Source organism: Vulpes vulpes, chromosome 12 (assembly GCF_048418805.1).
Source record: "Vulpes vulpes isolate BD-2025 chromosome 12, VulVul3, whole genome shotgun sequence".
Lineage (NCBI taxonomy): Eukaryota > Metazoa > Chordata > Mammalia > Carnivora > Canidae > Vulpes > Vulpes vulpes.
This window is the reverse complement of record NC_132791.1, coordinates 22,473,555-22,490,158: the sequence shown is the minus strand read 5'-3', so window position 1 is coordinate 22,490,158 and position 16,604 is coordinate 22,473,555. Positions and strand designations below refer to the sequence as shown.

Sequence of the window (16,604 nt, the reverse complement as noted above, 5' to 3'; positions counted from 1 at the left end):
AAACAGGCAAAAGATTCATTATTAGAACTTCTCTAATCTGAGGAAGGAAACAGGCATTCAAGTCCAGGAGGCACAGAGAACCCTCTCAAAATCAACAAAAATAGGTCTAAACCTCAACATTTTGTAGTGCTGATTGCAAATTTCAAAGATGAAGAGAAAATCCTGAAAGTAGCTCAGGACAAGAAGTCCTTAACCTACAAGGGTAGACACATAAGGCTGGCAACAGACCTGTCTTACAGAGACCTGGCAGGCCAGAAATGACTGGCACGATATATTCAAATTGCTGAATGGGAAAAATACGCAGCCAAGAATATGCAGCCAGCAAGGCTGTCATTCACAATGGAAGATGTGAAAAAGAGTTTCTAGGACAAACAAAAATTAGAGGAATTTGTGAACACTAAACCAACCCTGCAAGAAATATTAAAAAGGATCCTTTAAGTGAAGAGAGAGCCTAAAAGTAAAAGACACCAGAAAGGAACAGACAGAATCTACAGGAACAGTGACTTTACAGGAAATAAAATGGCACTAAATTCATATCTTTCAATAATTACTCTGAGTTTAATGAACTAAATGCTCCAATTAAAAGACATAGGGTATCAGAATGGGTCAAAAAAACCAAAACAAAACAAAAAACAACAACAAAAAAAGACCCATCAATATGCTGCCTACAAGAGACTCATTTTAGGCCCAAAGACACTTCCAGATTGAAAGTGAGGGGGTGGAAAACCATTTATCATGCTAATGAGTGTCAAAAGAAAGCTGGAGTTGCCAACCTTATAGGAGACAAATTAGATTTTAAACCAAAGACTGTAACAAGAGATGAAGAAGAACACTATATTATAGTTGAAGGGTCTATCCAACAAGAAGATCTAACAATTGCAAATATTTATGCCTCTAACTTGAGAGCAGCCAAATATATAAACCAATTAATAATAAAATTAAAGAAACTCATTGATAATAATATAATAATAGTAGGGCACTTTAACACCCCATGCACGGCAATAGATCATCTAAGCAGAAGATCAACAAGGAAACAAGGGCTTTGAATGACACACTGGACCCAAAGGACTTAACAGATATATTCAAAGCATTTCATCCTAAAGCAGCAGAATGCACATCCTTCTCAAGTGCACATAGAACATTCTCCAGAATAGACCACATAGTGGGTCACAAATCAGGTCTCAACCAGTACAAAAAGACAGATCACTCTTTGTATAATCTTCAGATCACAATGCTATAAAACTTGAAGCAACTGCAAGAAAAAAATTTAGAAGGATCACAAATACAAGGAGGGTAAAGAGCAACCTACTAAAGAATGAATGGGTTAACTAGGAAATTAAAGAAGAATTTTAAAAATACATGGAAGCAAATGAAAATGAAAACACAACTGTTCGAAAGCTTTGGGATGCAGCAAAAGCAGTTCTAAGAGGGAAGTATATAGCAATACAGGCCTTCCACAAGAAAAAAGAAAAGTCTCAAATACACAACCTAATCTTATACCCTAAAGGAGCTAAAAAAAATAACAGCAAATAAAGCCTACATCCAGCAGAAGAGGATTAATAAAGATTAGAGCAGAAATCAATGATATAGAAATAAAAAGAATAGTAGAACATATCAATGAAACTTAGGAGTTGGTTCTTTGAAAGAATTAATAAGATTGATAAACCCCTAGCCTGACTTATCAAAAAGAAAAGAGAAAGGACCAAATAAATAAAATCATGAATGAAAGAAGAGACATCACAACCAACATAGAAGATATAAATTAGAAGTGAATATTATGAGCAATTATATGCCAACAAATTAGGCAGTTTAGAAGAAATGGATAAATTCTTAGCAACTTATAAACTACCAAAAAAAAATAATGAAACAGGAAGAAATAGAAAAGCCGAACAGACCCATAAACCAGCAAAGAAATTTAATCAGTAATCAAAAATCTCCCAACAAACAAGAGTCCAGGGCCAGATGGATTCCTAAGGGAATTCTACCAAACATTTAAAGAAGAATGAATACCTATTCTTCTGAAACTGTTCCAAAAAAGAGAAATGGAAGGAAAACTTCCAAACTCATTCTATGAGGCCAGCATTATCTTGACTACAAAACCAGACAAAGACCCCACTAAAAAAGTGACCAATATCCCTGATAAACATGGATGTAAAAATTCTTACCAAGATACTAGCTAATAGGATCCAACAGTACATTAAAAGGATTATTCACCATGACCAAGCAAGATTTATTCCTGGGCTGCGGGAGTGATTCAACATTCACAAATCAATTAATGTGATACACCACATTAATAAAAGAAAGGATAAGAGCCATATGATCTTCTCAACAGATACAGAAAAGGCTTTTGACAAAATATAGCATCCTTTCTTGATAAAAGCTCTCCATTGTGTAGGAATAGAGGAAACATACATTACTATCATAAAAGCTGTATATGAATATTTACACCAAAGATACAGATGTAGTGAAACAACAGGACACATGCACCCCGGTATTCATAGCAGCAATGTCCACAATAGCAAAACTGTAGAAGGAGCCACAATATTCATCAATAGATGAATGGATAAAGAAGATGTGGTACATCTATACAATGGAACATTACTGAGTCAGGAGAAGGGTTGAATACTTAACATTTACATTGACATGGATGGAACTGGAGGGTTTTATGCTGAGTGAAATAAGTCAATCAGAGAAAGACAATTACAAATGTCACTCATGTGGAATATAAGAAATAGTGAAAGGAAAAAAAAAAAAGAAATAGTGAAAGGGACCATAGGGGAAGAGGGGAAATTGAGAGGGGGATAAATTAAAGAGGAAGACAAACCATGACAGACTCCTAACTCTGGGAAACAAAGGGTTGCAGAAGGGAAGGTGGGTTCAGGGATAGGGTAATGGGTGTTAAGGAGGACACATGATGAGATGAGCACTGGGTATTATACTATATGTTGGCAAATTGATTTTAAATAAACTATATATTTAAAAAAATAAAAAATAAAGTGCATAAGAAAAAGAGAAAAAAGCCATATATGAAAGACCCACAGCAAATATCCTCAATGGGAAGAAACTGAGAGCTTTCCCCCTAAGGTCAGGAACATGGCAGGGATGTCCACTCTCCATACTGTTGTTCAACATAGGTAACAAAAAGAAATAAAAAGCATCCAAATCAGGGATCCCTGGGTGGCGCAGCGGTTTGGCGCCTGCCTTTGGCCCAGGGCGCGATTCTGGAGACCCGGGATCGAATCCCACGTGGGGCTCCCGGTGCATGGAGCCTGCTTCTCCCTCCGCTTGTGACTCTGCCTCTCTCTCTCTCTCTGTGACTATCATAAATAAATTAATTAATTAAAAAAAAAAAGCATCCAAATCAGCAAAGAAGTTAAACTTTCACTCTTCACAGACAACATGATACTCTAGCAAACCAAAATGTGCCACCACAAAATTGCTAGAACTGATACAGGAATTTAACAAAATCACAGGATAAAAATCAATGCAGAGAAGTCAATTGCATTTCTATACACTAACAGAAATGCAGTTACATTTACATTACACTAACAGTAATGTAAATACTGTTTATATTACATTAACAGTAATGAGACAGAAAAAAGAGAAATCAAGCTATCAGTCCCATTTATGATTGTACCCCAAACCATAAGATACTGAGGAATAAACCTAACCAAAGAGGTAAAGTATCTATCTGTCCTATGAAAACCGTAGAACATTTATGAAAGAAATTTGAGGAAAAACTCATGGATTGGAAGAATCAACTATTGTTACCTATCGTGAAAATGTCTATGCTACCCAAGCAATCTACACATACAATGCAATCCCTATCAAAATACCATCAGCATTTTTCATAGAACTGTAACAATTCTTAAATTTGTATGGAACCAGAAAAAAGCCCAAATAGCCAAAAGAATGTTGAAGAAATAAAACCAAAGCTGGAGGCATCACAATTACAGATTTCAAACTCTATTACAAAGCTGTAATCATCAAGACAATATGGTAGTGGCACAAAAACAGACACATAGATCAATGGAACAGACTAGAGAACCTGGAAATGGACCCTCAACGTTATGGTCAACTAATCTTCAACAAAGCAGAAAAGAATATCCAATGGAAAAAACACAGTCTCTTCAACAAATTGTGTTGAGAAAATTAGATAGCCACATGCAGAAGAATGAAACTGGACCATTTTCTTACATACATCAAAATAAACTCAAAAGGAATGAAAAACCTAAGTGTGAGACAGGAATTCATCAAAATCATAGAGGAGTACATAAGCACCAATCTCTTTGACCTCGGCCACAGTGACTTCTTGCTAGACACATCTCCAAAAGCGAGGGAAACAAAAACAAAAATTAACTATTGGAACTTCATCAGGATAAAAAGCTTTTGCACAGCAAAGATAACAGTTGACAAAACTAAAAGGCAACCTATAGGATGGGAGAAGGTATTTGCAAATGACTTGTCAGTAAAGGGCTGGTATCCAAATTCTATAAAGAACTTATCAAACTCAACACACCAAAAAATCCAGTCAAGAAATGGGCAGAAGACCTGAACAAACATTTCTCCAAAGAAGACATACAAATGGCCAATGGACACATGAAAAAATGCTCCACATCACTCAGCATTAGGGAAATACAAATCAAAACCACAACAAGATACCACTTCACACTGATCAGAATGGCTTAAATGAAGAAACAACAGATGTTGACGAAGATGCAGAGAAAGGGGAACCCTCTTACACTGTTGGTAGGAATGCAAACTAGTTCAACCACTCTGGAAAACAGTATGGAAGTTCCTCAAAAAGTTAAAAATAGAACTACCATATGACCCAGAATTGCACTACTAGGTATTTATCCAAAGGATACAAATATAGTGATCTGAAGGGACACATGTACCTCAATGTTTATAGCAGCAATGTCCACAATAGCCAAACTATGGCAAGAGTCTAAATGTCCATCAAGAGATGAATGGATAAAGAAGATGTGGATAAAGAAGACACACACACACACACACACACACACACACACACACTGAACTATTACTCAGCCATTAAAAAAGAATGAAATCTTCCCATTTGAATGACATAGATGGAACTGCAGGATATTATACTAAGTGAAATAAGTCAGATAAAGACAAATACTATATGATTTCACTCATGTGTAATGAGTGAAACAAACAGGAAACAAACAGATGAATGTAAGGGAAGGGAAAGAGAAGTAAGATGAAACAGAGACAAACCATAAGACACTCTTAACTATAGGAAACAAACTGAGGGTTGCTGAAGGGGAGGTGGTAGTGGGGATGGTGTAATTAAGTGATGGATATTAAGGAGGGCACTTGATGTAATGAGCACCGGGTGTTACATGCAACTGATGAATCATTAAATTCTACCCCGGAAACTAATTTTTAAAAAGTTACATAATTTAAAAGATGGGTAGAACAATGGAACAAATAGAAAATCTAATATCATATTCAATACATTATAATGTAGTACATTATAAAAATGACATTAAAAAAAACAAAAAAAATAAAAATGACATTTAAAACCAGAGTAAGAGAAAATATTTGCAAATCATATATGTGATAAGTGACTTCTATGCAGAATATGTAAAGAACTCTTATAACTCAGTGATAGAAAGATAATTAACCCAGTTTAAAAAAAGGCAAAGAATCTGAAAAGACATATCTCCAAAAAAAGAAAACTATATAAATATATAAAATAGGGGATCTGTGGGTGGCTCAGTGGTTTAGCGCCTGCCTTCGGCCCAGGGCATGATCCTGGAGTCCCAGGATTAAGCCCCACCAGGGGCTCCCTGCATGGAGCCTGCTTCTCCCTCTGCCTGCATCTCTGCCTCTCTCTCTCTCTCTCTCTCTCTCTCTCTCTCATGAATGAATAAATTAAAATCTTTTTAAAATAAATAAATAAATATATAAGTATTCAATAAGCACATGAAAATATACTCAACATTATCATTAGTCACTAGAGAACATGAAAATCAGGACCACAATGAGATATTACTTCATGTCCACTCAGATGGTTAAAATAAAACACATAGGTGTTATGAACTGTTACAAATAGTGAGCCCATAATTGTGTTTTGAAAAACCTTAAAATATATTCTAATATATTTTAAAATATATTCTATCACTAGATCTTTTTGTTCTGAATGAACAAAGCATTTTGATGTGATGGTTTTGTCATGTGTTATAGTTATCACGCTCACTCCTACAAAACCGCAGGTCCCTTGAAATCAGGGGCTGTGTCTTACTCATCTTTTTATCCCCCCATAGCATCAAACACGCTGGCCTCTATGCAATAAATGCCTAATAATGATATATTGATTTAAATTTCATTAAGCAAGACTTAGGAAAAGCTGCCTTGGAAAGAACCTCAGATACCTTAAAATAAGGTGCTGGAATTGACTAATTGAAGAGGTCTTGGGTTTCTATGTTTAGCAGTAACATTGGTACAGCCATCCTGTGTTCTGTGGAAACATAATCTAGATTACTAGAGACATTCATGGTACAAAACCTGTCAAAAGCTTCTTGTCCTGCAGCCAGCATCCCAGGTTGATCTATAGAGGGTTATAGAACCTCTCATCATTTCTCTCTTCTTTTTCAGAACAAGTGAGATATCTGCAAGCCAACAGCAGAGAACTCAACATTGTGTTTGGATATCCTGTGAGTATCAGGCCTCTAGTTACTTCGGAAGGAGGCTGATATTCTCCTCTAATATTCCCTTCTCTGACTGGGACAAGAATTCATTGTATATGTAGATCCTAAAACATAGATTCTACTTTTTTCAAGCTCCTATACAATGGGGGCTGGTATAGTGAGGGATCAGAAACCAAAATTGATTCTAGTGACCTAGGCTCATGAGAGAATATATCTCAGATTTGGAGTTTCATATATAACTTCTAGAAAAGAGATACTGTGACTTTTTCTTGAACAAATGAAATAATAATTCAACAATATTTTTCCACTTCAACATCTATGGCAATACATACAGATCTAACAGTGGCATAGTTTTCCACTATTTTCAACATACCTTAGTTTATTTTACCAGTATCCTATTGATGAACATTTAAAATGTTTCCATTCAGGGGCACTTGGGTGGCTTGGTCAGTTAAGTGTCCAACTTTTGGTTTTGGCTCAGGTCATGATCTTCAGGTTGTGAGATTGATCCTCACATCAGGGCGGAGTCTGCTTGAGATTTTCTCTCTCCTTCTTCCTCTGCCCCTCCCCTGGCTCATGCACACACTCTTTCTCTCTAAAACAAATAAATCTTAATAAAATAAAATGCTTCCCTTCATATCTAGGCACCCCCTCAAAAAAAAATAATAATCTCCTTTTTTTTTCTATGATAAATGTTTCTGAATGAACTCCACTATACATATATTTTGGCATATTTGTGTGAATATATCCTTTTTTTTTTTAAGATAAGTTTATGTTTAAGAAAGAATGTAAGAGTGGGAAAAGGGGGTGGGGTGAGGGAGGGGAAACAGACTCCCTGCTGAGCAGGGAGCCCATTATAGGGTTCCATCTCAGGACCCCAAGATATTTTGTTATCTGTCTTTCCTTAATTTCAAGTCAGTTCAATAATCTCTCCATGTTAATTAACCTTTTGTATTTCTTCTTATGGAAACTATCTCTTTGTCCATTTTCTATTGGGCATTTTCAGATTGTTTATTTTTCACTTTTTTATTAATAACTCAAGAAAGATAGATATTTAAAATTCATACTCCAGCACCCATCCTTGCCCATATCTGCTCTCTGTAGGGAATTACTTTTGTTACTTTCTTGTATATTCACCAGTGTTTCTTTGTGCAGATAAATCCACTTTCCTACACTATTCTGAACCTTAACAATATCTCCTGAAGATATTTTCATAATAGATGTCTTTCCTTCTTTTCTTTCTTTACCTGCATAGGATTTCCTATGTAGAATATAGCATAGTTTATGTAACCAGTTTCTTAAAATTGACTTTCGGGTTATTTCCAGTTGTTTACAATTACAAGCAATGTTTTTATATGCATTATTTTGTGCATGTGCAGCTCTATCTATCTATCTATAGCTATAGGTATATAAATACATACATAACTATACATATTTGTAGTCTCTGTAAGACATTAGTTTATGATTTCTGAGTTAGGTTCTGTATAGTAACAGTGTTCAGGGTATGGCCATGGGAACAGATTTTCTCCCCCCTCCTTTTTCAAAAGATTTTATTTATTTATTTATTTATTTATTTATTTATTTATTTATTTATTTATTTGGCAGAGAGAGCTCACGTATAAGTAGAATGGCAAGCAGAAGGAGAGGGAGAAGCAGACAAAAGGAGAGGAAGAAGCAGACAGAGGGAGAGGGAAAAGCAGAGTGAGTGGGAGAAGCAGGCAGAGAGAGAAGGAGAACTAGAGGGAGAGAGAGAAGCAGGCAGAGACAGAGGGAGAAGCAGACAGAGGGAGAGGGAGAAGCAGGTTCCCCGCAGAGCAGAGAGCCTTGATGCAGGGCTCAGTCTCAGGACTCTACAGGGATGATGACCTGAGCCGAAGGCCACCCAGGTACTCCCTCTTTCCCTCTTTCTATCTTCTAGACATGTGTGAGAGGCACTATAGGGCAATAAAACTAGGTTTTGACAATCAGACAGACCTTAATTTGAGCACAACTCTACTCCTTACTAACCTTGCATCTTTAGTCATGTTTTATTTAACTTCTCTATCCTTTGAGTTTCCTCATTTATGAAAAGAACCTAACTCAGCTTACATGGTGGTTGTAGGAGTTAGATATAGTTGTGAATAATGTTCTCTCTCTTTCTCCAGGAAACCATTGACCCTTGAAGAAAGGGTACAAGTTTGTTCATCTCTGTATCCATAGTTTGTATCACAATATATGGCACATAAATGACATTTGATAAATATATCCTGAATAAATAAGCAGATCTGACCTTTTCTTATGTATTTAACAACCATTTAATTTCCATGGCCCATTGCTAATTTTCCTCCTATTTCTCTACTTTTTTCCATTCCTACTTCTTTTCCTCTTCCCAACCCCTAACTTCTGATTCCCATTACGACTTTGACCTTATGTTCTTCACTATTCCCCCATTTAGCCAATGGTCAGGTTTTACTATCTAAATAAATAAACAAACAGCCCAAACCAAAATCCACCACCTCTATCATGCTTACATTTTATAGCTCTGCCAAAAAATAAACTAAACACTGAAGAAATTCATACTTAAGCAGAATGTTCTACATTCTTTGGATATTGTTTCTGGTTTGACATTAAAGAATAGAGCAGAGCACTCTGGTTGCCAAGTTAGTAAAGAAGTACTGATATTTCTATCTTGAGATAAAATCAGCAAGGCTTTTTTACCTTTGTTTGCTAAACAAATGCTACCAAGTGAGTAGAAATCTGAAATATGATAATTAGTTATGAAATCAAATGGAAAATCAGTAATGAAAGGCCAGGAGCTTCAGTCAGGCAAAAGATCAAAAATGGTCTTTGGTTCCAAGTATCAGAACCATCTGGGCTTAGAAGCTGACAAATTCAGAGTATCTTATGATCAAAGAAAACTATTTCTATGTTAGGATAACATTTTGTCAGGGTTAGAAGGGCCGATAGAGATCATTTAGCTAGAACTTCATTCAAGACAGACCTATGTGCTTCTCTGAGAGAAACCTTGTTTAATTTTGTTTCCAGCCTCTACTAATATAGCCCAGAATAGGGCTATGAGCAGAGCAAGCCTTGAGAAATCTATAGTGTTTGATTATTAACTAGAAAATCATAGAGAAGACACCAAGGAAATCTTAGTTGTAGCTTGGATCTCTAAATTCCTAATAAGCTCTATGACCAGCTTCTCTTCCTTAGGGAAATAGACAGGTAAGTCTTGACTAAAAAGCCTATCTAGCTAGCCCTCTTAGGCAAGTTTTAGCCTTAAGACTGAATGGTTTTGGTTCTCCAGGAGAAGGTCTCTGATGTTTTCCCAAGGTAGTCCAGCAAGATTCTTAATACTTGAGCAGTATCTAAACTTTAGGACTGCATGTGGGGTTTTTCTGTTTTGGCCTTATAGATGGAGGAGGTAGGGGAGAAGCCCTGTCCTTAGGAAATTGTTTGGTCTTATTCTTTTGCTTTTCTTGAGCTCTTATATTTAAGCTCTGATGTCTTAAGTCAAATTATTGAAGACTCAAGGATAGAAAGTAAAATGATCCTGTCAACATCTTGAGATTAGGATTGAGGAGGTAGCAAGTTCCCATTTTCACTCAACAAAATCATAGCTCAGATGTAAACCAAAACTATTCAGACCTTCTCAGGACAATTAAAAGGCAAGTGACTTCCCAGTGATGATAGGGACCAGTGTAGGAACCCCCAGTGGCCTAAAGTTGAAAGAGTAATTTGCTTTTGGCATCTGACATCCTTCAGTATTGAAAGCAGTATGAAAATGCAGACCAAACTGAATTTGCCAGGCTTAGAAAAACTTCTTAGCTCTGGAAAAGAGCTAATAAAAATGACAGACTTGCCTACTATTTAGGACTGAGAAGGACTAATGGGTGAGAGGTAAGATAATACTGAAAGATCTCTGATTCTATGATAAGAAGGCATTTGGATAGCTATACAAGTGAACTTGGACCCAGGACAACACAGTCCTGACTCTGCAATTGACTATGTGGTCTTTGGCAAATAACCTCAGTGCCTCAGTTTCTTTATCCTTAAAAAGCAATCATATAGTCTTCTCTTTATAGGGTTTTTGTGAGGAATAAATAAACTGCTACATATAAAATGTTTTAGAACAATGCTTTGTGGGCAGCCCAGGTGGCTCAGTGGTTTGGCACCGCCTTCAGCCCTGGGCGTGATCCTGGAGACCCGGGATCGAGTCCCATGTTGGGCTCCCTGCATGGAGCCTGCTTCTCCCTCTACCTGTGTCTCTGCCTCTGTCTCTCTCTGTGTGTCTCTCACAAATAAATAAATAAAATCTTAAAAAAAAAAAAAAACAATGCTTTGCATGTAGTATTCAATAAATGTAAGTTTTTATTGTTGATTTTATTATCATTATTATTAATAGTATCAATAAACAAAGAACTCTGTGCCTCAAAAAAATCCCATATTTATCAGCCTTGCCTTCTTTGCATTCTTTAGGTCTCCAAGAAAAGTCCGGGACAAACACTTCTTCCCACCTTCACCCCATGGTGGAAGAACTGTGGCTTTTCCCTATTTCAAGGAGTGGGTTTTGGAGCTTTTTGTTAAGAGTGGGAGATGGGGTCTTTTGTTCTTCTAATTGTGCTTGGGTTTGTTGTTGTTTGTTTGTTTGTTTGTTTGTTTGTTTTTTCACTCACAGAACAATACCATCAAGACCTCAAGATATAATGTCTTTAACTTTTTGCCTCTGAACCTATTCGAACAATTCCAGAGACTTGCAAATGCATATTTCCTCATTTTGCTATTCCTACAGGTATTAACTTTGGGGATCTTTTCCACAGAGCATTTTATCAATACCTCTGGGATCTGATTGTGTAATCGATTCTTCTCCTCCCTAAACTAAGAAATGTCTCTTTAGATAACAGGCAAGTGGATGGACTGGAGTGTCATGACAGTCCTATAGAATAGGTCAGGATTAGGCAGGATGAAACAATCTCTATAAGAGGAAGGACACAAGGTCACTGAATCCCAAGGAAGTGGAGCTCCCTCATCATGTCTCCATGGCCACTCTTCAGGTTGACTACAGGAGGTCACAGACTCTTTACCCCAACCACAACTACAACTCCATTTCTCATTCATTGTCCCAGCTTCCCTGAGAGAAAGTTAATATGCAGGAATTCTGAGAAAGGGAGTGGTTTAGAACATAAAAGTACCAGCACAGGGCAAGGAAGCAGGGCAGGGTCAGCCCAATTTAGTGAGGGAAAGATTGTCTCATTTTCCCTTATGCTGAGGGATGAGGGAGGGGATGTGGTTTTCCGAAGTGCACTCTTACCCTACCTTTCACCAGAACATTTATTATCAGAGGAGAAATAAATAGCCCTTTGCTGTCAAGACAAAAGTAGTGGAGTTTAAGACGGATAGATGGCAACTTATCATCTCCTATTCTTTCGTCCTTTCTTGGAGAGGTTTACCTATATTTACTTCTCTATTATATATTTACTTATATTGCTTATGTTTCCAAAACAATGGAAAGCAACTAGGATAGTTGAATTTATTAGGAGCCTGTGGCGGTGAAAGAGGTGGGGGGTGTGATGCTGGGAGGAAATATATTGTCCTTTAAACTTTCTGACCAAAGTTTCTTCTTTTTCCCTCTCACAGTTGATTCCCCAGATCTCCTCCTTGGCATGGTACACAACTGTGATACCCCTGCTGGTGGTGCTGTCCATAACAGCAGTGAAGGATGCCATCGATGACATGGTGAAATGGCTTCCTTGACTTCTAGTCCTTCACTCTACCTAGTTTGGGGTGGGGGGTAGCGGGGGGGAACTTCTCAAAACTAGTGTAAGGAAGAAGCACTGAATGTTTCCTTTCCTTGCTTTCTTATCCATCCCAGAAGAAAATGTAATTCCCTGAACCTCAAGATTTGTAATCTATGCATGGCCAGAAAGGGGCAGTGCGAGGCCTTTCTGTCTTCCATTGCCACTGTTTATTCCCTTTCCCAGTCTTCCTTCCAGCTTTTTTTTTTTTTTAATTGGAGTTCAATTTGCCAACATACAGCATAACACCCAGTGCTCATCCCACCAAGTGCCCCCCTCAGTGCCCATCACCCAGTCACCCCACCCCCCTGCCCACTTCCCCTTCTACTACCCCTTGTTCATTTCCCAGAGTTAGGTGTCTCTCATGTTTTGTTACCCTCACTGATATTTTCACTCATTTTCTTTCCTTTCCCTTTATTCCCTTTCACTAATTTTTATATTCCCCAAATGAATGAGACCAATAATGCTTGTCCTTTTCCAATTGACTTATTTCACTCAGCGCAATACCCTCCAGTTCCATCCACGTCAAAGCAAATAGTGGGTATTTGCCATTTCTAATGGCTAAGTAATATTCCATCGTATACATAGACCACATCTTCTTTATCCATTCTTTTTTCGATGGACATCAAGGCTCCTTCCACAGTTGGGCTATTGTGGACATTGCTGCTATAAACATTGGGGTGCAGGTGTCCTGGCGTTTCACTGCATCTGTATCTTTGGGATAAATCCCCAGCAGGTTCCAGGTCCTTTTTAATAACCCATGTTTTCCTTCACTTGGCTTTCTCCGAGTTTGCTCTCATCTTTCTTCCTCCATTCCCCCTTCTCCCATTTTTATATTCCTCTTCTCTTCCTGTCCCCTGCTCCCTCTTTGTCCTGTTCTTAGTTTTCTTCTTCCCTTTCCACATCCCCTTGTCCTCTCTAGCTCTCCCTATTTCCAACTTTCACTTCCATCAGATATGTACAGTAGGAACCCCTTGGGTTTAGAACACCTTAGGACATAAACAGAGGCCAACTCCTTTCCTGGCTTTGGAGGGAGAAACTGGCTCCCAGTGAGTGCTGCTTGGCATCCCCTTTGCTCCTTATAGAAGGCCAGGTGAGGCCCCAGGACCATGCCTACTAGTGGGATTTGGGAAGTCAGACCTATTGACCTGCCTCCCGCTTCCCTAAGAGAGTCCTCTCATTTTGTTAGGATAGATTTTTATTTTTTTTTCAATTTTTTTTTCTTCTAGAACATTTACTTTTATTGTTTCCCTCTTTTTTTATTTTTTTCCTCTCTTTTTTAATAATAAATTTATTTTTTATTGGTGTTCAATTTGCCAACATACAGAATAACACCCAGTGCTCATCCTGTCAAGTGCCCCCCTCAGTGCCCATCACCCATTCACCCCCACCCCCTGCCCTCCTCCCCTTCCACCACCCCTAGTTCGTTTCCCAGAGTTAGGAGTCTTTATGTTCTGTCTCCCTTTCTGATATTTCCTACCCATTTCTTCTCCCTTCCCTTCTATTCCCTTTCACTATTATTTATATTCCCCAAATGAATGAGACCATATAATGTTGTCCTTCTCCGATTGACTTATTTCACTCAGCATAATACCCTCCAGTTCCATCCACATCGAAGCAAATGGTGGGTATTTGTCGTTTCTAATGGCTGAGTAATATCCCATTGTATACATAGACCACATCTTCTTTATCCATTCATCTTTCAATGGACACTGAGGCTCCTTCCACAGTTTGGCTATTGTGGACATTGCTGCTATAAAAATCGGGGTGCAGGTGTCCCGGCGTTTCACTGCATCTGTATCTTTGGGGTAAATCCCCAACAGTGCAATTGCTGGGTCGTAGAAGACCAGGTAGACGGACAAGTTCCAGGGGAAGTCAAGGGACTTAAAGTATACAGAATCAGAAGATACTCCCCCGTGGTTTTTTTTTTTTTTCTTTTAGGATAGATTTTTAGATCAAAGTTTACAAGCTTGATATTCCTCTAGCTTTTTAACTCTGCAACTCTTTTAAATTCAGAATTAGCCATGTAGTGGTTGAAATTTTTAGTCCCAACTCAGATGTGCAAAAATGTTAACTTTATTTTTCTATAACTAAACTCAGTCTATCTCACAACTACTACACCACCCTCCCAAACCTTTCTAATGAGAGCTGAAAGCTAAATTTGCCAATTCAGAATAACCCAGTTACTCCTGAGTTAGAACTCCATTTCTTTAGATACACATGCTGACAAATTCAAGATTCTTTCTGCCCTCTTCCTAGTCCTGCCTTTTTCCCAGGGAGTAATCTCAACTGGAAGTAGAAGATCTATGTGAGCATCAGGACATGCCTTGTATTTGTCCCCCTTTTATTTGGTCTTTGAATAAAAGACCTCTGTTGCTCTTTCCTTAGTAAATCTACTGTAGAAGCTTCTGTATGTTGACTATGATGGGCATATGCTTGAGAATTCTTAACTTTCCCTGCTCCTACCAAGGTGTGTGAGACTCTAGTCCTATCTATCATTTTTTTTATTCTCTCCTCTGTGGTGTTGACTAAGTTGTTTGTTCTCATTCCCCCAGGCTCTGGCTTTTGAAATTCAGAGCGAAGATTTTATCTCTTCTTTCTTGGTTCTTTCTCTGAACTCTTTTCCCAGCTTCTCTGAGACAACCAACCACTTACCCTGGTTTTAGTGATAGAAAGGCTTGGAAGGTAAAGGAAAATTATAAATAAAGAGAACTACATTGAGTAGTATTTATTAACCTTTTACATGCTATTTGCTCTTTGCCAATTTCTTTAACATTTTTTTGTGTAATTTTAGAAAAGGCATCAAAATGACAATCAAGTCAACAACCGTTCTGTTATGGTGGTGATGAATGGCAGGTAAGTCATAGGGAAACCAGTTTAGATAGGACCAGCTCTGGAAGAAGGTTGTCCTTGCTAAAGCTTCATGGGGTTGGGTGCTTTGGAAAGGTAATTCAGGAAAGTGAAAAGAACTTAAGTTTGAACATAAGAATTTGTTTCTAGGTCTAGTATACCCTGATTTTGCCATGTGACCTCAGACCTCTCTGATCCTCATATTTCTTATCTATAAACTGAAGATAATATTCTTTACCTTAGAGGATGTTGTAAAGGTTAAAATGAAATAATAGATATTAAGGCAATTAACAATTTATGACATACAAGTGATTATTATTAGTGTAGTGTTCAGCATGGAGATATCTGTCTTTAGAACATCATCTAATTCTGGCACGGCTTCTATGCCCATTCTACTGTATAACTTTTGATCAGGTTATTTTTTGTTAACAATCTAAAGAAAGTATTGGTTAAAAACTAATAATAAAAATAAAATAAAATGAAGTATTGGTGTTGACCCCATTGCTGTCGTGCTTGGTCATGCTGTCTAAAGTGTTTTCAATGGATCAGTATTTGATGGTGTCCTACAAAATTTGAGCAATTTACCTTTGGCAGGAATGTGGGAGGCAGACATAATTCCTATATAAAACAAAATATGGAGACTATCATAAGAGATACAAAAAGTTATAGGAATTAATAAAAATGAGCAACCATGGCTGATTAAAGGAATCAAGACTTTCTGGAGGAGGTAATATCTGTACTAGGCCTTAAGGGATGGGGAAGAATTCAACAAATAGAGATTAAAAAACAGGAAAAATGACCAGTGTATACAGTAGCATGATTGCAAATAAGTACAGACCAGAAGGAATTCAAAATTGAAGTCCAGTCCTTGTTCACAGTGGCCTTACAGAACATCCAAGTGCTATAGTTTTAATCATATTTAATTCTTTTATGTGAGGTTCTTGGGCACCTAATCCTGTTATTTATTGTGGCTGCTGATTCTTACTTGTAGTGAATTATTTCCTCAAGTGTTTTTTGGTCTGTTTAAGCCTCTCATAAGATACCACAAAAAAGTCAGTTGTGATTAAAAAGAAAATTTAAAGGAAGAAAGGAAAGAAAAAGAAAAGACATAACTGAGTGTATTAGAAATTTGCAAGGGTAGGGAGTCACTGACCAAATGGATTTAGGTGAATGAACTCCCCAAGTAGTTTGAGCACTTGGGTTTTGAAAAAACTTGGAAAAGCATTTGTCATAGAGTGGTTTTAGGGTGGGAGATCAGAAGTAGGGCCCTGGTTAGACTTTATAAGCCAGTGTTCAATTTAAT

General features: G+C 37.6%; 1 protein-coding gene across 9 annotated transcripts in view; it reads left to right on the top strand.

Moving 5' to 3' along the window:
• LOC112930834 (phospholipid-transporting ATPase FetA-like) overlaps window positions 1-16,604 on the top strand; it is a 124,459-nt gene that overhangs the window by 45,213 nt on the left and 62,642 nt on the right. For all 9 annotated transcript variants that reach the window (XM_072727978.1, XM_072727981.1, XM_072727982.1 and 6 more), the window contains 4 exons: window positions 6,625-6,683; window positions 11,335-11,448; window positions 12,294-12,392; window positions 15,246-15,307. In XM_072727978.1, coding sequence (XP_072584079.1) covers window positions 6,625-6,683; window positions 11,335-11,448; window positions 12,294-12,392; window positions 15,246-15,307 — 334 coding nt within the window. The remainder of the gene's footprint in view (window positions 1-6,624; window positions 6,684-11,334; window positions 11,449-12,293; window positions 12,393-15,245; window positions 15,308-16,604) is intronic.